This window comes from Gossypium arboreum, chromosome 4 (assembly GCF_025698485.1).
Source record: "Gossypium arboreum isolate Shixiya-1 chromosome 4, ASM2569848v2, whole genome shotgun sequence".
NCBI lineage: Eukaryota > Viridiplantae > Streptophyta > Magnoliopsida > Malvales > Malvaceae > Gossypium > Gossypium arboreum.
The window spans coordinates 4,568,712-4,590,322 of record NC_069073.1 but is presented as its reverse complement, the minus strand read 5'-3'; the positions used below and the strand labels follow the sequence as shown (position 1 = coordinate 4,590,322).

The 21,611-nt window shown below is 32.2% G+C and overlaps 3 protein-coding genes and 1 long non-coding RNA gene across 4 annotated transcripts; all 4 read left to right on the top strand.

The window, feature by feature from the left end:
* Window positions 1-515: 515 nt before the first annotated feature.
* LOC108460105 (RING-H2 finger protein ATL78-like) lies at window positions 516-1,533 on the top strand. The gene has a single exon (XM_017759476.2). The coding sequence runs from the start codon at window positions 549-551 to the stop codon at window positions 1,161-1,163; it is 615 nt and encodes a 204-aa protein (XP_017614965.1). The 5' UTR covers window positions 516-548; the 3' UTR covers window positions 1,164-1,533.
* A 3,702-nt stretch (window positions 1,534-5,235) lies between these two features.
* LOC128291464 (uncharacterized) lies at window positions 5,236-6,202 on the top strand. Its single transcript, XR_008281256.1, has 2 exons — window positions 5,236-5,564; window positions 5,865-6,202. It is a non-coding gene; the product is annotated as an uncharacterized LOC128291464 (long non-coding RNA).
* Window positions 6,203-8,256: 2,054 nt separating this feature from the next.
* LOC108458765 (RING-H2 finger protein ATL78-like) lies at window positions 8,257-9,067 on the top strand. The gene has a single exon (XM_017758163.2). The coding sequence runs from the start codon at window positions 8,286-8,288 to the stop codon at window positions 8,841-8,843; it is 558 nt and encodes a 185-aa protein (XP_017613652.1). The 5' UTR covers window positions 8,257-8,285; the 3' UTR covers window positions 8,844-9,067.
* Window positions 9,068-14,650: 5,583 nt separating this feature from the next.
* LOC108460010 (RING-H2 finger protein ATL78-like) lies at window positions 14,651-15,422 on the top strand. The gene has a single exon (XM_017759396.2). It carries the CDS (start codon window positions 14,695-14,697, stop codon window positions 15,340-15,342), a length of 648 nt encoding a protein of 215 aa, XP_017614885.1. The 5' UTR covers window positions 14,651-14,694; the 3' UTR covers window positions 15,343-15,422.
* Window positions 15,423-21,611: the final 6,189 nt, after the last annotated feature.

Here is a 21,611-nt window from a genome sequence, read left to right as displayed (position 1 = left end):
ACATTCCTCCTTTTTCTCCTGGGTTTTCTTTACTTTTTTTCCTTACATTCTAAGATTTTAGTAAAATTCTAGTTTAACCTCTATAATATGTTAAATTTTGATATTTAATCTATATATTTTAATTTTGAAATAATTTGATCCCTTAATTTTATAATCTCATTCATTAATCTAAATAATTAATATTTTTATTTCACACGACTACTAAGTAATTTTTTCTTAATTTTAAAATATTACACTAGTGAATTTAACAGAAAATTTTTAACTTTCGTAACAACTAGATTTAAAGTTTTAAATTCAAAAATAAATGAATTGATAAAAATAAAAAGACCAAATTCTAAACCTATGAAAAAACATAGTTTAACTTTCAAAATTTTTAGTAAACATATACTAAACCCGACGCGAAGCGTGGGCGGAAAAAATGTTAATAATCTTAAAATATAAGTCTCTGAGCCCCCTTCTAATTAATTATTTTTCATGTATATATAATCCTTCAATGGAACCAACTCCTTACAGCCCTCTGAACTAAAAACACTAGCAGCAAATTAAATATGACAACTTCAATAACATCAACCCTTTTCTCCCAAGACTTGTATCCAAGAAAATTTCTCCTACATTCCTCTCTTCACCCAATAGAATCCCCTGCAATTTCCCCAGCTCAACAAATCAACTCCCCCATCAATGACAACGTCCATTCAAATGCAGCCGTTATTCTCTTAGTCCTCATTTGCACCATCATTTCCTCTTTGGGGTTGTTTTGTATGGTCAAGTGTGCAATTAGAGGCTCAAGTTCTGTTGCTTCTGAATCTGGTGTGAACCCTTCAGCCAAGTTAGCTAATAAAGGAGTTGAGAAGAAAGCCTTAAATTCCTTCCCTACCATAAAATACGCGACCGAGTTGAAACTAACCAGCCTAGACACCGCTTGTGCCATATGCTTGTCGGAGTTTGCTGCTGAGGAGCGTCTGCGGATTTTGCCAAAGTGCAACCATGGATTTCATTCTCAATGTATCGACACTTGGCTTAGTTCACATTCTTCATGCCCTACATGCAGGCACTGCCTGATAGAAATAGATCAAAAGACCGATAAGTGCAGCCCGATAGGTTCCTTGGAACAGCCTCTGCCGGTGCAAGAAAGCATCATCAACGTTAACGTAGAAGAGAACTGAAATTGTACATAAATACAGGGGGGAAACTAAGCCGGTTTTGGTGTAATGATTAATAGAAATGCCGTCTTAGAAGTTGAAAGTCATGACTAATTTCATATGTGGCTGCTATGCAAAGCTTGCAACTACTGGAACATAGAACTAATTATGGAACACAATTTTCCATTAACGAAATTGCAAGCAACAAAGTGTCGGTTGAACTGAAAATTCTTAAAAGTTAATGGAACAAAAATCCTGTGATTGGAGCAAAATATTCAACAGATCGTATGATCATTCTTGCACAAGGGAAATGCAATGTGGGAATGGCAAAGAGATGTGATTAAATATGAAAAGCAATGAGAAATGATGCAGCCGTTTGGGGTCAAAATAAAATTTTAGAATTTAGCTGGCCAAAGTTAAAAATTTTGTTCAAAAAATTTTAAATTGATTACCTTATAACTAAAAGGAATATTATACCTCTTAGCTAAGGAGGCTAAGGCCACTATCTTCCCTTCTAACTACGCCCCTGAAATGATGTCCGGAAAAAGAAACTAAAGCAAAATAAATAAATTAGGAATTAATGTTAACTCTGGTTAGAATTGCATCTTAGTGTCTGTTACACCTAATAGGACTGTTTTTCTGGACTTCTAGAAACTTTCCTTCACAGCCACTCATGAAAATTCCTCCACTAATGGTCCATACAATAAGCAAGCCAACTCATTAGTTATGTAATTATGATGTCAGAATTACAAGACAACCTAGAACACAGGTAAGATCATGCAAGACGTACCATAATGTCAAAATACTCACACCAATGATGCTCATTTGGCTAGTGACCCTTGATCCCTAACCTTTGACCTACCAATATGGCCCACCACGTGACATTACGAGACAAGGAGTAATCCACTAGATAAACCCATGAGCACAAAGGGGATCAATTCCATCATCTTCATTCTTCTACCTTCTTCAACCTCCTCCTCCTCCTCTTTCTTTGATGGCTCTCTGCCTTACATGAGTGAATCAATCTCATCCCTTATTCTCATTCTTTTCATTGTTGATCCTTCGTATCGACAATATCAAAAGCTACATGAAATTGAATTGTGATGATTAGTGTCGAAATCATTTTTTAATTTTGAAAAAACGGGATTGACTTTAAAACGAAATATGGAGTCGCCACTAATTCTTTTTGTTTAGGTGTGATCGGATCACTTAATAAAATATTTTATTAAAATATTGATTTTGGTCTACGAAATTCAAGAAAACGGGTTCAGGAGTCGGTTACGTACGAGGAAGGATTAGCACCCTCGCAACGCCCAAAATTGGTACCTAATTGATTAACTAATGTCCTAATGTCAAAATTTTAAAAAGATTTAAAATGCAATGCCATTTGAAAATGTTTGATTATACTTGAATTGGATGCCAAGATTCCCTTGTCCCGAAGGAATAAAATATCATATCCAGCATGTTAGGACACAATATTTTAAACCTCGATACCAAGGTCATCTTATAATTTCTAAAATTCATGAATTGAAATTTTAAAAGGATATTTGGCTATTTGGTCAACAGAAAATCGAAACTCAGCACGTTAGGGCATTATTTCTCGAATTTCCAAACGCACAATATTACATTATTTTTTTTAATTCAAGAAAACATGGATGAAATTTCAAAAGGATATTTAGTTATTTGGTCAAAAGGAAAATCGAAACCCAGCACGTTAGGGCACGATTTCTCGAATTTTCAAACACGAAATATTTCCTTGTTTTGAGAGGTTTTTAAATGAGAGTGATTATGAAAGCGGTGAAAAAAAATGTATTTGCTTGGTTTGTTTGGGGTAAAAGACAATCGATATCGGGCGAAAGTGGGAATTAAAATCATGATACAATAGCAAGACCTAAAAGCATAATTTACATGCATAAAATAATTTATGAATACAACATTATACAAATGGATGACAAGGATAATAATATGGCCATACAATTTGAAATACACAACAATAATAATCCTATCTTGGAAAACAAACATTTATAATCAAACATTAATGAAAACTAAAGAATATAATTAATGAGAAGTAACTCAAATTAAAATAAATAAAACATAACAAACTTTCAAATGAAGGTGAATAAAGTTAAAATAAATAATGTGAAAAATGGGAAGTTTGAAATCACCAAAATATAAAATGATTTAAAAATAAATTAATTGTATAAAAAATTAAAATAAGCAACATGGATAAAAATTTGAAATAGATCGAAAAATAGAAATAAATAATATGCAAAATAATATATAAACGAAGTTTGAAATGAGTATTATGTAAGAAGAAAATTTAAGATAAGTAATAGACAAAATAATTTTAAGTAAAAACATTAGTTTAATATAGATAATATACATAAAATGAAAAACTTAATACGAATAATGTACTAATGTCGAAACCATTTTTTTGAAAAAGGAGTCGACTTTGATTTTGAAAACGAAAAGGAAAATGAGGAGTCGCCACCAATTCTTTTTAATGAGGTGTGATCGGGTCACCTCAAAAAGTTGTTGTTTTTAATAAACGATTTTATTTATTAAAACAACGCTTTTGGTCTATGAAATTCAGAAAAACGGGTTCGGGAGTCGGTTACGTATGAGGAAGGATTAGCGCTCTCGACACGCCCAAAATCGATACCTAATCGATTAATTAGTGTCTTAACGTCAAAAGTTGAAAATCTATAAGAATTTAAAAATATGATCCTCCTTTTTTATTAATGTTAATTTTACAAAAATGCTTGAATAAATCAAAGCGGATGCTAAAGTCCTTCTTGTCCCGAAGTAATACAATGTCACATCCAGCACGTTAGGACACGACAGTTTAAAACCTCGAGAATGAGCCTGTCTTTTTCAAAACTCATGCTTTTTAATTTGAAAAGGTTATTTGGTCTTTTGAATCAAACGAGAAAAATCGAAACTCAGAACGCTAGGCCACGATCTCTCAAATTTACAAAACACAGAATATTGTCTTTATTTAAGAATCCCTTTATTATGAATTTTGGTGAAAGTTGGTGAAATATTTAAAAATGATATATGGTGAAATATTTAAAAATGATATACGAGTAGATTATTTGATTATACTTAAAAAAGAAATCGTTTAAAACATGAAAAGGGTCATACGTGACTCATAAGGATATACGTGACTCATAACAACAGATAGTATGCATAAAATATAACATATATAGCCTTAATATTAATAAATCATAAAGTTAATATGCATGAACGATAATATTTATAATAATGCAAATAATAATGATATCAATAATAATAACAACAATAATAATAAATCTAAATTTGAAAGTACATGTAATAAATCTAAATTTTGAAAGTACATGAAATGTAGTAAATAGATAAATAAAAGGGAAGTAAAATGACAATAACTAGGGCAAAAATAAAATAAATAAGCTAATTTAAAAAGAGTGAGTAAATAAATAAATAAAAGCTAATACAAATTTGGTTTAAAAGAAATCAATTAAATAAATAAATAAAATATTAAACAGTACATTAAATAAAATCATCTTTAAAATAAATAACTAAATAAACAAACGGGGTAAAATAAATGAAGAGAGTCCAAATTTAAAAGAATAAGGACTTGATTGTAGTTAAAATGAAGTTTAGGGTCCAAAATTAAAATAAAATAAATGCAAGGATATAAAAAGATTAAATTGGAACCTAAATAAAACTTCAGGTAAGCATTCGAAATAACAAAAATGGAATAAGGGACCAATTCGCAACACGTTGAAAATGCCAGGGAGCAAAGGAGCAAATGTCTCAGGCCACTATGCGCAGCGTTTTACCCGAGGGCCTAAATGACACACAAATAAAATTATAGGGGTTGATTTAAAATATACAAAAACATTCCAAGACCTGATTGAAAAGTGTAAGAAAAACAGGAGGATCAAAACAGAAAATGTCCCATTTGGGATTTAAAACACGCAGATCCCCCCATTAATCGAGTCGGGTCGCAAGTTTCCCCCCCAAACGGTGCCATTTTGAGGTGTGAGGGCGGTGCAAAACTCTGTCGTTTTATACGGCTATTTAAACCAAAAAAAAATTAAAAAAAATCATTTCAGCCTCTTTTTTTTAAAAATAAAACAAACTTTCGAAACCCCTTTTTTCTTTTTTCTCTACTAGGGTTTTAAACCCTAGCCTTTGCGCAGCCGTCGCCTATCTGCCACCTTATACGGTGGCCGACGTTCCTAAAGTCCCCTTTTTAGCCGATTTCAGCCTCCTTAAACCTGATTTAAAGGAAAAATACCCCGAATCCCTCCAAAAAACAAAAAACAAAAAATGGAAGAGAAAAGAACAAAAACTAAGGCCCTTCGCCTCCCTATCCGGGACGGTGATATTTCCGACGAAACTCGAAGGTTTGGCTGCCCAAACTCCGACCGCAGGCACGAGGTGAGCGATTTCTTTATTTTAAAATATGTATCAATATATACTTGCTATGTTGTGAATAGATGTGCAGCATAAAAAGAAAATACTAAAAGGATTCTTACTTTCTATCTTGAGAGTTTTTTGCTTTCAATCTGATTTTTTTTTATTTCAAAAATCCCCCCTTTTACATTCGGTTTTTGGTGGCTTTATAGCTGATTACACTGTTTTCCGTCACTGTTTGCTATTGTTCTCTATTGTACTATTTGTTTGTCTGTCACGTTGCTTCTGTTTCTGTCTCTACTTTGCTTCTGTTCTGTTTCGCAGGTTGCTAGGAGGTCAACGGGGTTGGTGCAAGGCCGAGCAGAGGGGGTCAGGCCTCGAGACCAGGCGCGGGCGGTGCGCTCGAGGCACATGGGGGCAAACGACACCTAGGGTTTCTGCTTCCCTCTTTTGGCTGAAGTTTGTTTAGATCTTGGGCCTATCGGAACGTTAGGGTTTTTTGTTGTTTGGGCTGTTGGGGTTGTAATATTTGGACGGTTAATATTAGAGTTTTATTTGGTTTTATTATTTTTTAATTTTGGTTTATAACGGGCCGAACAAATTGGGCCTGTTACAACTAATATATAAAAATGTTTAAAAGAAATGAAATATACAATTTAAAATGGGGCTCTTAAAATGAACCAATTATATACATAAATAGATTTAAGAAATTGTATATATATATATACATAAATAGACTTAAAAGAAAATAATATGAAATCAATAATATATGCTTAGAATATAAATTATGTATATGTATATATAATAGTTTTAAATTAAACATCATATAATTTGTGAAACATAGGAATATATATAAAGGAAAATTCTAAGATAAATAAATTGTAAAATAAAACAATAAGAAATATATAAATGAAAGTATAAATTAATGAGATTAAAATGAACCATGGAGTATGTGTTTAAATTAAAATACAGTTGTAAAAAATAACTATTAAAGACCTTACATTATATTAAAATGATATATATAGAATTCTTTTAAATTATTTTATTTTTATGAAATTATTAAAATATGGGAATTTTAATTTTATTTCATAAAATATGAATATGTATTATGATATTTTTATAAATATTTTAATTAATTATATGATCGTTTTAAATTATTTATTATATTAAATGATAAATATTTTAAATTTATTTATTTATAATTAATTCAATTTTTATAACAATGCGAAATATTATTTTCATACAGGAAAATATAGTAACATAAGAAATAAAAGTATGGGAATTTTCGTCAAATAAAAAAAAAATTCAGTCTCACTGTGCTAGACCGAAGGATTAAGCTCCAGTTAACTCGACGATCCTTCACTGAGATTTGAAGAATCTCATTGCATTGGCCAATCCCATCCAAACAGCAATGTAGTGACATTGAAAGTGAAATTTGCCTCAAAACGTTCCTCACTGATGCTGATCGGCCGTTCAAATATCGTCATGATGAGCATCCATCACTTAGGATTCTCTTACCGACACACCAACGACCGTCAAGAGGTTGTAGCATGAATTGACTTGCTTTGTTCACACTAGAGGCAATATCAAGTCTAGTTGGGCACATGTACCGTAAGGCTCCAACTATGCTCCTAATGCCTATAGCATATCCTCAATGGGAACACCTAACAATGATGACAATGGTAGAAAGCTAGCCGTTGGTGTAAGAAGTACAGGATTTTCATCTAGCAATCCTATTTTAAGCATCCAATAGATACTTGCGAGTCATCTCCAATATCAAGAAGTAGCCTTAAAAAGAGAAAATTCAACATTCCCCTAAACCACATGCATAGCAAAGAACAAACATGAGCCATTGTTTGTCTGCTTGAACTGATCAGAGCATCAACTCTCGATTCGATTAATTTAATTAAGTTGTCTAGTTCAATTGAATAAGTTATTATAAAATAGAAAAAATTAATTCAACTGGTTTGTAACAATGTACGAATCAATCAATCTAACCCCTAATATGAGGCACTTGTTTGAGCCCATTAGAAGCTTTTTGTAGTTTGCAAAATTGTATATAAATGTGTGAAGATATTTTGACGTCCACCCTGTTGTACCTCTCAATGTTGTATGACAACAAGAATAAATATGATGCTTACTGTATTAGCCTTCACGATAGGACTAAAGGGTGTCCATTTGAGTACTCTTTGGCAACCATTTGAGACAAATGCCTTCAGTATTCCTTCAGACTTAAAAATGCCATTCGCAGCTGACAAGTTCCTTTCTATTAGTTTGAAAACTGCACTGGGTGCACAAGATATTTTACATGGCTGTGAGTCTATCTCCTTGATCCCCCAAGATATTTTTCATGGCAGCGTGTACATCTCCTCCTTGGTTCCCCAAGATATTTTTCATGGCTCCTGGATCCTTAATACCGGCTAGTGACTAGATGTTCCATGGAGAGGTGGAAATTGCCACGTGCTACCTTTTTTGGCTGCTGGAAAGTTGAATTGACCTTTGAGCAATATTAAAATGGACTTATCTATTGAACCACAGAAGACATAGTGGGGGTTGAAAGTCCTAAATGAGTGAATGAACTAATTATCCACAAGAAATATTGTAAGATAGACTTGGTTCCCCTTAATCCTAAAATATAATGGCTCTAACCCCTTTTTTAATTAACTTCTTTTCATGTATATATATAATCCTTCAATTGAACCTACTCCTTCAACCATCTCAACTAAAAACACTAGCAAATTAAATATGACAAGCTCAACAACATCCACCCATTTCCCCCTAGAGTTGCTTGATAGCTTCCATCCAAGAAAACTTCTTTACCACCCAGCTCAAGAACACAAGTTTTCCATCATTAACTACTTCCATGCAAATGGATCCACTGTTCTCTTAGTCCTCATTTGCGCCATCGTTTCCTCTTGTGGGTTGCTTTGTATGGCCAAGTGTTCATTTAGAGGCCCAAGTTCTGTTGCTGCCGAATCTGGTAACCGTTCAACCAAGTCAGCCAATGTAGGAGTTAAGCAGAAAGCCTTAAATGCCTTCCCTATAGTAAAATATGCAATTGAGTTGAGCCTAGACACCACTTGTGCCATATGCTTGTCCGAGTTTGCTGCTGGGGAGATTCTGCGGATCTTGCCAAGGTGCAATCATGGATTTCATATTCTATGTATAGATACATGGCTTAGTTCACATTCTTCATGCCCTACATGCCGGCACTGCCTGCTTGAAACGGACCAAAAGACCAATAATTGTAGCCAGGAAGTGCCTGTGTCGATGCAGGAAACCATGAACATAGAAGTGAACTAGAAATTGTGCATTTTGGTGAAGTGGTTATTAATAATACCATCTTAAGAGGTTGAAAAGCATAAGTAGTTATCACTTATCGGTTTACCATTGAAACTGTCAACTAGTTTCTTCAAGATTCATGTACTGCAGGCGTGCGGCTTGTCGAAGAGTGAAGTAAAACATGCACTGCAATTTTTTTATTAAAAAATTAATCGAGTAAAATCCAGTGATTGGATCAAAATAAATATTCAAGTTCAACTGGTAGTATGATGATTTTTGTCTCTTGCACAAGGGAAATCCAATGTGGCAGTGGCAAAGAGGAACCATTATTTTTATATAAAAAGAAGGGAAAAATCAGTAGTTTAGAAGCACTTTATACTGTTAAGAAACAATATCTAACAAAGCAACTAAAGCTAAATAATTAATGTTAACTCTGGTTAGAATTGCCAAGTAAGGATCTTAAAAGAAAAAAGAGGGCATTAAAGAAAGCAATGAGGTGGGGAGAAGTCAAACCCAGGCAACCTTTTTTCTACTTAATTGGGCTGGCAAGTAATTAGTGCAGAGAAAATACTGGAAGGGGTTAGTTGCCCTCAAAACCTTAATCTCATTGCCTCTTTTTTGGCATTTTTTTATGGGGACACAGTACCCTTTAAGAGTTTAGTAATATCGCGTTTCCTGGTTGCCTTTCACTTTCAGCTTATCCACAAAAGAAGGAAAAAAACAAGAGGGAAATTTGGGAACAATTTCTAATATGGTGTGATTCATGTTTCAACGATCTTGATTCGATTCAGAGAACATTGTATGTATGAGATCAGTTAAGAAACCTCTTTTCCTTTTATAAGAGACGTCTCCAACTTTTGCTAACTAATCTCTTTTTCTTATGGATATGGAAAGAATTTCTACTTTTTTCCTTTTCCTTGTTAAAAAAAATTGTATTTGGGAAATGGGAATGAGAGAATTTGCTAAATTTAGAATTCAAACTTTCAAGCATATATTTAGGCAGTTGTGTATAAATTTACATAAAAATATTTCAATGCAGAATTATATGATTCTCTGTGAAAATTTTACTTAATTGAACTCTCAAACTTGAAAATTGCATCGATTAAATATTTTAAACACTAATTTTTCACATTTATACGTCAACTAATGTTTATTTTTATCTTCCTGATGATTTTATACGCCTAGTTTCACTAACAAGATATTATTTATCTTATATGGCCCATCAATAAATTATTTTTTTTATAAAACAACGTTTTCATTAAATAAATCCTCCAATCATTTACAATAGAAACTAACTGGCACGCATAAACAAACACAAACATAAAAAACAATAAAGGAAAACTAACAAAACCAAAGAAAATAATGTCACCAACTAAGTTAAGAGTAAGTAAAACTCGATTCGATTTGAAAAAATTTAAAAAAAATTAGACCTGATATCAAAAATTGAACATGAAATCCAAAACCCGAGACCGAACCCAAAACTGGTTAAATTGGGCCATGTGTATGAAATTGGGTCGACGGTCCAACCAATAGCTGAACCGGATTGGTCAGGCAATCACTGGCCAAGACTAAACCTATAGCAGCCGAACCGGCCAGACCCATTTATGCAAAATGACAACGGTTAGAGGTGTCAGGGGAAGTAGCATCGACAACAGCACCACCAGGCATGGTGGTTGCGACGGAAGCGATCCGACTATCGACAAGTGGTCGGCGACAGTGGTTCTTCGACAACAGAGCAGTGAAAAAACTAGGCTCCTAGTGGGTATTCCAAATATCATATTGTTTTAATGAATTTAATATTTAATTTGATTTAATATTTATCTAGATAGTATTTTATTAATTCAATTTTAATATGAGATATTAAATTTAATTTAATATTTATCTAAATAGGATTTTATTAATATGATAAATTTCTAGAGATATTTGACCCCTATAAACGTGTTATCGTTTATAGTATAAAATAGCACACCAAAAATATATAGAATTGAATCAGTGGTGTCTGGAAGCGTATGGGTAAAATTGTAATATAGTAAAGTTCTATAGCTATTTAATACCTTTAGTTATTAGAACTCAACTTTTACACTTTACGCTATTTAGTCCTTTTTATCAAATTAGGCATGTAAATGGTAAAATTTCTTAACGAAATTTTTATAAGGCACTTTTATCATGATGTTGGTAATATAATAATAATAAAATAAAATTTCTAACTTCGAATTTGTGGTCCCGAAATTATTGCTCCAATTTCACTAAAAATGGGCTGTTACACTTTCAACCAAGGTCTTACACAATCCCGAAATGATGCCATAGTATATTTCAACCATGGTCTTTCCTTTTTGAATTTATTGTCATGATATATTTTAATCATGGTCTTTTCCTTTTCTCAAATAAAGTAATCCAATCACTAATTCATAAATATGTACATTTAGATATTAATTCACTTCTATAATTTAAATGAACTACTTTAATTGAAATATGAACTTACCTCGACTAAAACGGTTGCAAAAACAAAGCCGATGAATAATCTAATAAATTAGTTTTTCCTCAATTTAATTCCAACTATTGCGTTTCTTGATCTAGATAATAATATTTCATTCAATTAATACAATTCTAACACTTAGATAAGTTGTTTAATACAATTAAGTCCTTCCATTATCATTTTACAAAATTACCCCGACATTTTACCTTTTATACAATTTAGTCAAAACGTGTAATTTAATCACTTTTAAAGAGAAACTCTACTAGCCGATTTTCCTAGGGGTTCAATACAACTCATATCTTTCATCAATTCACCCTATTTTCATTGAACTTTTTCTATTTTCTTAAATAGGCCCCTAAACATTAAAATTATCAAAAATCACTTAACAAAATATTTATATTTAACTACCAACCTTAATAATCTATCAACTAAGTTCTCAAACACTTCCAATTCATTCATGACAAGTCCCTAATTTTTTAATAATTTTACGAATTGACCCCAAGCTAACTAGATTAAACTAAATCGATCTCAAAAACATAAAAATAACTTAAAAGCGAAGCTAAAAAACACAACTATGAAGAACGTTTGCCGAAACTCCTTGGCTTCTCCAATGGTGTTTTATCGGTTTGAAAAGTATCAACATAAAAAAAATAATAATAAATAAATAAATAAGGTGATATGTTTGTTTCTTTTCTTTTAACTTGCTTTTCTTTTAATTATATTATTAATTTATAACATATAATTAACCAAAAAAATAGTATTAGCCGTGTATGCCTTTTAAATATGGAAGAATTGCTACTTAAGCCCTTGTACCTTGATTTATTAGCCATTTAACACCTTTTAACCATTAAAACTAACTTTTATAATTTTTACGATTTAGTTCTTTTCGCTAAATTAACTATTTGAACGTTAAAATTTCTTAACTAAATTTTAATATGACCCTAATAACACTCCGTAAATATTTTATTACGACTCGATTTATAAAAACGAGGTCCTATACCTCATTTTCTAAAACCACTTGACTTTAAGGACATACCACTTGAACCTAATTATTCTTTCAATTAACAAAATTTATTAAATCAAAATTTCAATAATATTATTTTGACTCATAAATATTAATTAATAATATTTACGAACTCACTCGTAGGATTTGTGGTCCTGAAACCACTGCTTCTGACACCACTGACAAACGAGCTATTACACCATAAAAACTCTAACTTCAAATAGATATCCTCAAATGTGCAAATCATTTAAGCTAGGCTTTTTACTCATCCAAAACTCATAAGAGGTTTTTTTGGTTGTTTTAGTTGGAATTCTATCGATTATATATGTTTGATCTTTAATGCTTCTCCTTAAAGTGATTCAGGCAAGGTAGAATGATTAATCGTATAACTTACCATGTACTCAAGTGTTCTGTTTTGTCTTTTAGCAACAACATTCATAGTGGGTAAACCCAACACAATGTACCATGGAACAATACCACTTTCCTCCAGGAATTTAACAAATAGTCCAAGACATTGTTCACCTAAACCGAACCATTATATTTGTGGCAGAACTTATCATCATGGTCATATTTAATGCATTTAATTCTTCTAACGAGTTGGTTTTTAACTTCAACATTATAATTTTTAATTAGACCAAGTTATTGTGATTTCTCATAAGGTAGCCACACCACGAAAAATCGTTTATGAATGTTATGAAAAATTGTTCATTTAATTTTTTATTGACATCAAATCTCTTAATATTTATTTGTTTTCTTTTAATACAATTTACACACATCAAAATCTGAAAAATCAAAGGGACCGATAATACTGACGGACACAAGTATCTCAATTCTCTTTTAAAGATATTACATTTTATAGTCCATAAATGAACAACATTAATAAATGTTAATGCTCACCAAAAAATTTACTATCAATGTTTATTAATTCTCATATATTCTAGTTAATTTGTTATCCCAATTTGTATATTCTTAAATATTATGTCGGTTAAATTAATAGTTTAAGCTTAAGCTCAATTTGATAATTACTGAATTAAATTTAATTTTTAAATTGAATTCGATTAATTTACTGATACTAATGTCTCATTACACCTCACTTGAATTACTCAATTTTTATTTATCGAAAAAGCATAAGAATAGAAACTATTGTTTTAAGAGATAAAATACATATATCATTTTTTAAGCTTAGTTCATGATTTAATCCTTAAAGTATATCTTTTTTAATTTAGTACCTAACTTTTTTTTCTCTGTTTGGTACCTAAAATATCATTTTGTTAGAGTTTTAGTCTATTTTACTAACGACGTTAAAAAATTGATAACCAATCAAATTGTGCCACTTGTCTTTCTTTTGTAAAAATATATTAACTTTAAAAAGTTATAAAAATAAAATAAATATATATAGAAATCATTAAAATACAAAAAAAAATCATAATTAAATATTTTAACCAAAAATAAATCAAAAATCAAGATTCATCTTTTTTATCTTCTCTTTTCACCTCCTCCGTCATCCCAGCCCAAGAAACAGAGCTGATCAATTTCATTAAATAATTGAATATTTTTTAATTTAAAAAAATATGAGTTGGTGAAAATTGAATATTGGTAATGATAATGAATCGTAAAGAAAGAGAAAAAAATAGAACACACCGATTTTACGTGAAAACCTTTTCAGAAAAAACTACGGGTAAAGAAGAAGAAAAATTCACTAATTGTTGAATTCGAATGATACAAAAAAAAAGACGGCTACATCTATTTATAAGTTTAAAAATTTTATTCTAATCAAAGTCTAATGGAAACAATATAGTAAAATTGAAACATCTTATTCGACCCTTGGTCTTCGCCCCATAAATCTCCCTATCTTTTCATTAATTTTTTAACAGTATTTAGATCACACAACTCGATCTCAAATACAAAACACCCAAGTTAAAAACTACATTTTAAGCCTTTGATTCTTTTTCCTTTATGACAAATGACTAGTAAACAGCTAAATAGAATTCATACAAGGATTTGAGTTGAGTCTGACTCAAAACAATTTTGGCATTTACATCTCTTTTAAGTAAATTACAACAAAATTATATTTAAAAAGGGTTTTAAGGTTAAAATTAATGACCACTTGATGATGAATTAAAAATAATATATGTGTTCGTATTATCTCTCTGCACTAGTAAGCTTCATGCCTCCTTCCTGGTTCTAGCAGAAATCCTGAAAATGGGTCCAACACATAGGTTGGATGGATCCAGTTTGATGAGAAAGCCCATTGTGATGAACTTCATCAACTCAGTGGACAAACATCTACAAGCCCTGATTCACCCTTTCACTATAAAATTCCCTTGTGCAGATACAGCTTTTGAATACGAAATTAACCATCTAAGCTGAACCTAAACTCACTCTGCCAAACTATGTCCATTGCCTTTACCACTCAATTTATCCAAGATTTTGTAGGAGAATTCCACTCTAGAAGGTTGCTGCTGCCAAACCCGGAAAACCACCACAATTCTTCACATCCTTACACTACTGCTGACATCACCTTCAATGGAAACCTTGTTGTTATGGTTCTGTGGTTCCTCTTGTGTGCCTTAATTTGCTCACTTGGATTGAAGTCCATCATTAAGTGTACATCTAGGTGCTTGTGTTTATTGACCTCAGAATCCGGAGGCAGCAGCACCACTGCCTCAGCTAACACAGGGGTCAAGCCAAAAGCATTGAATACCTTTCCAACAGTAAACTACTCCGATGAGTTGAAACTGTCAGGGTTGGACTCTGAGTGTGTGATATGTCTCTCGGATTTCGCACCGGGTGACCGGTTGCGGCTTCTACCCAAGTGCAATCATGGGTTCCACGTCCGTTGCATAGATAAGTGGCTAAGCTCCCATTCATCATGCCCTAAATGTCGTTACTGCCTCATCGAGACATGCCAAGAGATTGTGGGGAGTAGAGAGGCAAGCTCGTCAGAACCACCTTCTTCACTGCAACAAACCATTCTGACCATACCACCCATAGCTCCTGAATCTTTCATACATAGCTATAGGTCAATTAGCTTAGCTTAGATTAGCCCCTTTTCTGTTGTTGTTGGTTTAATTGTATCATATGTGTTGAAGCTTAAACATATATACTAGTTGAACCCTTGCTATCAGCTTAAATTTCTTAGTAATTGTCCGTTCATTTGAACATGATATGTACTAGCTAGGCTCCTCATTAGTAACCGATTGCAAGCTATCTTTTTCCTACCCTACTTCTGTTCATAATATATATTATGTAAATTACATTTTTATATAAGCAATGAACTCTACTGCATCGACTTAATTAATTTTTTTTATTGATAAAAAGAAGAGGCTGTTTACTGTTCAATTTTTTTTGAAATGAAAAAATAGACTAAGACACAGCAAGGGAGCAATTTATTAATTTGCTCAGTTATCCCTCATAACCAATAACCCCTCATCATGATCAATACTCCTCAGAAGAACGCCGCATTTATGACAATTGATCGATGGTGTCTCATCTTCTCAGCCTAGATAAGTCTTTAAGAGACTCTCAGAGAATATCTCACGCAACGTCACTTTATAGCCTCCCGTTCAATTAGGAAGGGCTATTGTCATACCCCTCCACCAAAAGAAACATGTCAAGCCCAAAAGGCATCATTGACTCTGTATTGACCCTTTAAACACAATCATCCAACTGGATTCAAACAAAACTTATCACTCATGTTTATAGGAGAACATTATCGTAATGTGAACACATTTCCAAAACAATGAAGAGTCTATTAAGGCTAATTACCTCATACTCATAGTACTCCATAATACGTGTCAATAATTACCCATTACGCATTTAACATGATCAAACACTTATCTAGCCAATATCATACCGGTGGACAATAGGACTTTTTCCTATAAATACCGTGGAAAACTATGGGTAAGAGATCGTCCCTTTTTATACCACAGGGTTATTTCGAGCATTTATGTTTTCGCTTTACCTCTACAAGTGAACCGATCTCCACTGCATCACCTTGATCTCCTTATTCCACCTTGTCTTCCACCCTTATTTACTTTGTATCAATAAGATATTAATATTTTTAATATAATATCTAAAACTACTCATAACACTTTTTCAACTTTCATATAAGAAAATAAAACACAGATATTTTAGTTACATGTGAAGAAAATATTATTTTAATAGATTTTTTGTACATATTCATTAAAATAACCTCAACGTCACATGAACAATGATGATGGATGTTCACATGTGTGTAAAAGAATGCTTAATTAATGTATTTTTATATTACATGAAGATGATAGTTAAGCAACTAAAGATCATTTATGTAGTGTGGGCAGTATTAAATATTAGCCTCGAATGATGTCTCAACTATATTCACAAGAAATTAATGCTCCTGAATTTGTTATTTATTTTCTTCACATTATTTGTGATGTGATTTCTTACTCATTACATAATTAATTACTCAAATATAAATAATATTAATTTGTATTTTCATACGATGCATGAGTTTTTGTATTAATTTATTAAAATATATGTATTTAAAATTTTGTAACATTTAAAAAAATAAATTTTAAATAAAAAATAGGACTTTAAATTAGTGACTAAGTTGAAAGAAATGAAAAATATGTGAAATTAAATTAAATAGAGTTAGAATATAAATAAATATTTTAAAATAGAAGTACAAAAAAATAATTACAAATGAGGGTTGTAGAAACCCATTCCTACCCGGCCCACTAAACCAAAAAATAAAACTATCCAAACTTAAGTCCAAACCCTAGCCCAATACCTAAAACAAAAATAAAAACCCTAGCCTAACCGCCCATGTCAAGTTTATCACCACTTGCCTGGCCACCGCCTCTGCTTCCACTGACAGGTCAAATCTACCGCCACAGCACCTGCAAGCCATTAAAACGAAAGGACAACAAAAATATAAAAATCATGTAATGGCTATAAAAAGCCAAGCAAAAACCATTGTACAGATTCGACATTTTTTTCTTAACAAATACAAAAAGCACTTGACAACTTCTAGATCTAAAACACAAACGAAAGCAGAGATCTTAGCAACACCAAAGAAACAGGAAAATAAAAGTTGAAATACCAAGAATCGAAATCTAAAACAAAAGGTGATATTACATCATTATTATTTCCTTTCTATTTACTTATTTTTTTCTTTTTTATTTTCGAATTTGTTTACCCTCATATACACATATATCATAATTACATAAAAAAAACAAAAAAAAAGTAAAAAAATATCGGTGGCCGGCTTGTTCGCCGGACCTTGACTCCGGCTAGAGGGCGAGAGAGAGGGAATGAGAGAGTAGCTGATTTTTTTTTTTTAAGGAGGATAGCAGAAATGAATTTTGCCCAAAAAACTTGGCTTTTATAGCCTTAAAAAAAGGGCAGCGTTTTGGGGTTCCCTCCCCAGACGCAAAACGACGTCGTTTTGGGGAGGGAACCCGTGACCCGACCTGCCTGGGGAGAGGATCTGCTTGTTTTTTAAGCGGAAGGGTTATTTGCGCATTTAGCCCTTCCGCTTTTTCATGTATCTACAATCAAGTTATTTCTACTTTTAATTCGGCCCTGAATTTTGTCCCGCTTTTCAATTTGGTCCTCGGCCACGCGCTGCACTTTAGAATGGGGGAATATTGCATTTTCAGTACCTCTAGATTGCGCGCATGTTGCAATCTGATCGTTTTCTTTTTTATTCTCTTTGAAATTCGCCCCAAAATTCACTACAGGAAAATAGACTTTTAGCGGCATTTTTTTTTTGCCTTTAATGGCGCTTTCCCAAGCGCCGCAAAAAACGTCGCTATATGCAACGCCGCAAAACTTAGCGGCGTTTTTTCGAAAAAAAATGCCACTAAAGACCAGGACTTTTAGCGGCGCTTTTTTAAAAAACGCCGCTAAAGACCAGGACTTTTAGCGGCGCTTTTCATAAACACCGCTAAAGGTCATAAAATTTAAAAAATAAAATATTATAAAAGTCATGAAAAATATAAAAGTTTAAAATTCATTATCAAAATATTGAGAAGAATAATATCCATGATATAAATATAAATATTTCCTATTAAAATTCTATTAAATTTCATTATCAAATTAAATTTTCTATTAAAATTTTAACTTTAAAACTAAATACAAAAATTAATGAATTTAAATTTAAAATTTAAAATAATAAATTAATAACACAATTAAAATTCAAAAGTTAAAACTCAAGTTATCTTAAATATTAAAATAAAAATAAAAATTTAGAATCAAAACTAAAATAAATAATAAAATTAGATTAAATATAAAGATATCAATAAAATAAGATATTATAATGAAGTTACTTAAATGAAATAAGGACTTAAATCATAACCATGTAAAATATAATATTTGAATATCCATTTCCATGTGAAATATCAACATTGATTATTTAAATTGATTAAGTCGCTAATGAATATTCTATTTTCTAAGTCAAAATTACAATTCATTTTTTCTTCTTTCAACTCAAATAAAAATAAAAGGTTGAAAACAAAACAATTAAATAAAAATAGAATAATTAGTTGACACGAGATTATTATTAAATATATGCAAATATGCAAGTAGACTATTACAAAACTAGGTGTAGTTTTTGATCAACTAATTAGTTGATCCTCTGCAGTTCTATCTATAATCTGCTTAACTAACATACAAACATAAGGCACTCTAATACTTTTTTGCACATAAAATATCTGAAACTCACACCGAATTTGCATTCAAGACCATCTGCAGCAGAAGTCGAGTCCCCGACCATGACCATAAACTAGTGGAACAAGAGTTTTAGTAGTCCAAAACTTAATAAACTAGTGGACAAAAATCTTTAAGGTATAATACAAATTTCAAAGACATCACCACAATACTTAATAGGTACATATAAAAGTACATATCGGCAATACAATGAACAAGAAAATGAATTGAAACAGAACAAATAGAAAGAGCTCTAGGCTTAGTACTTGCTAGATTCACCTAAAGTTTGCACACAGTCCCAATCACCATCAAGATCCTCGACCATCAAACCTACAAGGAAAAGTGAATGTATCACAATTTGATCACATTTCTCAATCTTGTTGGCATATAATGAAATTTGCAAAAACAACCAAGATTTCTATGGTCTTTTTAAAGAGGGAGATCCATCTAGCTTATACTACATTGTTATATGCATATAGTAAAATATTAAAAGTACCCTCAAATAATATAATTTATTAACAATGCAATTACTTGTATATATAAAATATAATACAGAAAATCAACTGAAAATGATGAATATATAAATTTCGTTTGACGTTACACGGTTTTCCATCGATAAAGGTTTACTTTCTTAGAATCCTAACGACAACACAGTGCTTGTGACAGCCCAAAATTGACCCTGGTCGGGATGTGGTTTCGGGACCACAAAATCGAGGCATAAAAATAATTTAAAATTTATTTTGATGCCTATGATATGTGTTAGTTTGTGTGTGACATTTTTTTTGTTTTGATTTAGAGTTATAAAGGTGAATTTCACTAGAAAGGACCTAGTAGTAAACTTTGAAAGTGTGATGGGGAAATGTGTGATGACTAGTTAATCATGCATGCAAAAATAAGGGATTTGCATGTCAAATCTCCCCAAAGGAAGCTTAGTGGCCGGCCATGACATGGTTTATGGGCAAAGAAAACATGTTGAAACATGTTTTGTTAATGCATGATGTGTTAATTAATAAAAAATTAAAGATGTTGGAGAGAAACAAAAAAAAATCAAAAATTTGCTCATCCATCCCCCCCCCTCTTGTGCCGTGAGTGAAAGAAAAGAAAAGAAAAATTTGTTCATCCTTGTTCTTTCCTTTTTGGCCGAAATTACTAAGGAAGAAGGTAGGATTTTTGCACCATCTTTTGGTTTAGAAGAGATCTAGAAGGAGATTTGGCCATACTTGTACCAAGATTAAGGTATGTATGAGGTTGTGTCATGAGATTCATGCATGTTTTAGTTGCTAACTTGATGTTCATGTTAGCCATGGTTCAAATCCTTGTTATGCCATGGAAATGGTATTTGGCCAAGGTTGATATTGTGTTGAAGCCATTGCATGCTAAATGAGAAGCTTGCTAATGATCCATGTAATGATGGATTGACTACTCTTGAAATTTCTTTTTAGTATTCTTGAGTAGGGCATTGAATTCTTTGTTTGACCATGACCGAAGTGGAAAGGGTATGGTTGTGATGTATTCGGCCATGGTGCATTCATGAGCATGGTTTATGCTTCTTGCATGATAGTTAAAATTTGTGTTTTGGATGGTTATGAACACCTTGAAATTCGGCCTTGCACCTATATGTGTATATATGTTTGCACATGATGATTTGGGTATGAAGAAATGATAAATATGTTGTTGTGATGAAAGCATGGAGATGAGTGAGTTCGAATGTTTAACAAAAAGGAAATTTTGTGCCATTGAGTTCTTGTTGTTATGTGTGTGTGTGTATGAGTATTCGGCCATGCTATAGAATTCATGTTGCAAAATGATTAATGTTCAATGTGATGTATAATAGTACTTGTGAATGAGCTTGAGGGTATTTAAACAATTAGACATAAAAAGGGTGGTAATGAGGTTTAAAATTTGTTGAATGGTTAATTGGGTAATGAATGAAGCATTCGGCCATATGGGGTATAAATGGGCATAGGTGTTAAATACCTTGTATTGGAAATTTTGACAAATAAGTAGCAATAAATTAAGATGAGATTGAGTAAATTTTCAGCTTAGTTGTGTTAAGTATTCGGCAATAATCATAATAATGCATGTGAATGCCGTATGTTTGTGTTTGATGGAGAGGTAAATTGTTTGATTTAGCTCAAGAGCAAAGGGGAACTAAATCGGACAAAGGAAAGGAGAAAGCAAACGAGTAGCCGATTTGGAACCGTTCTACCCCAAACAAGGTAAGTCATTAAGCACATGTTTGATATTGCTTAAATGATTGTAAAATCGTTGCAATTGTGTTTAATGAGATGATATATATATATAAATGAAAATGTATGTGTATGGAATGATGACATTGTTGAATGTAAAAGAAATAGTGAAATGTGTAGAAAGTTGCTTTCGGCACTAAGTGTGCGGGCAATACGTGTGTACGGTGACGAGATTGGCACTAAGTGTGCATGCTGAAAATATATGGCACTGAGTGTGCATGCTGGAAATATATGGCACTGAGTGTGCATGCTGGAAATATATGGCACTAAGTGTGCGAGCTCGAAGGGTATGGCACTGTGTGTGCGGGCTTAAATCGCATGGCACTAAGTGTGCGAAATCAAGTATTAAGCACTATGTGTGCGTACTCTAT

Bases quoted from the DNA above. Each gene is read 5' to 3' on its own strand.
- LOC108460010 (XM_017759396.2), top strand. From the start codon at position 14,695: ATGTCCATTGCCTTTACCACTCAATTTATCCAAGATTTTGTAGGAGAA.
- LOC108458765 (XM_017758163.2), top strand. From the start codon at position 8,286: ATGACAAGCTCAACAACATCCACCCATTTCCCCCTAGAGTTGCTTGAT.
- LOC108460105 (XM_017759476.2), top strand. From the start codon at position 549: ATGACAACTTCAATAACATCAACCCTTTTCTCCCAAGACTTGTATCCA.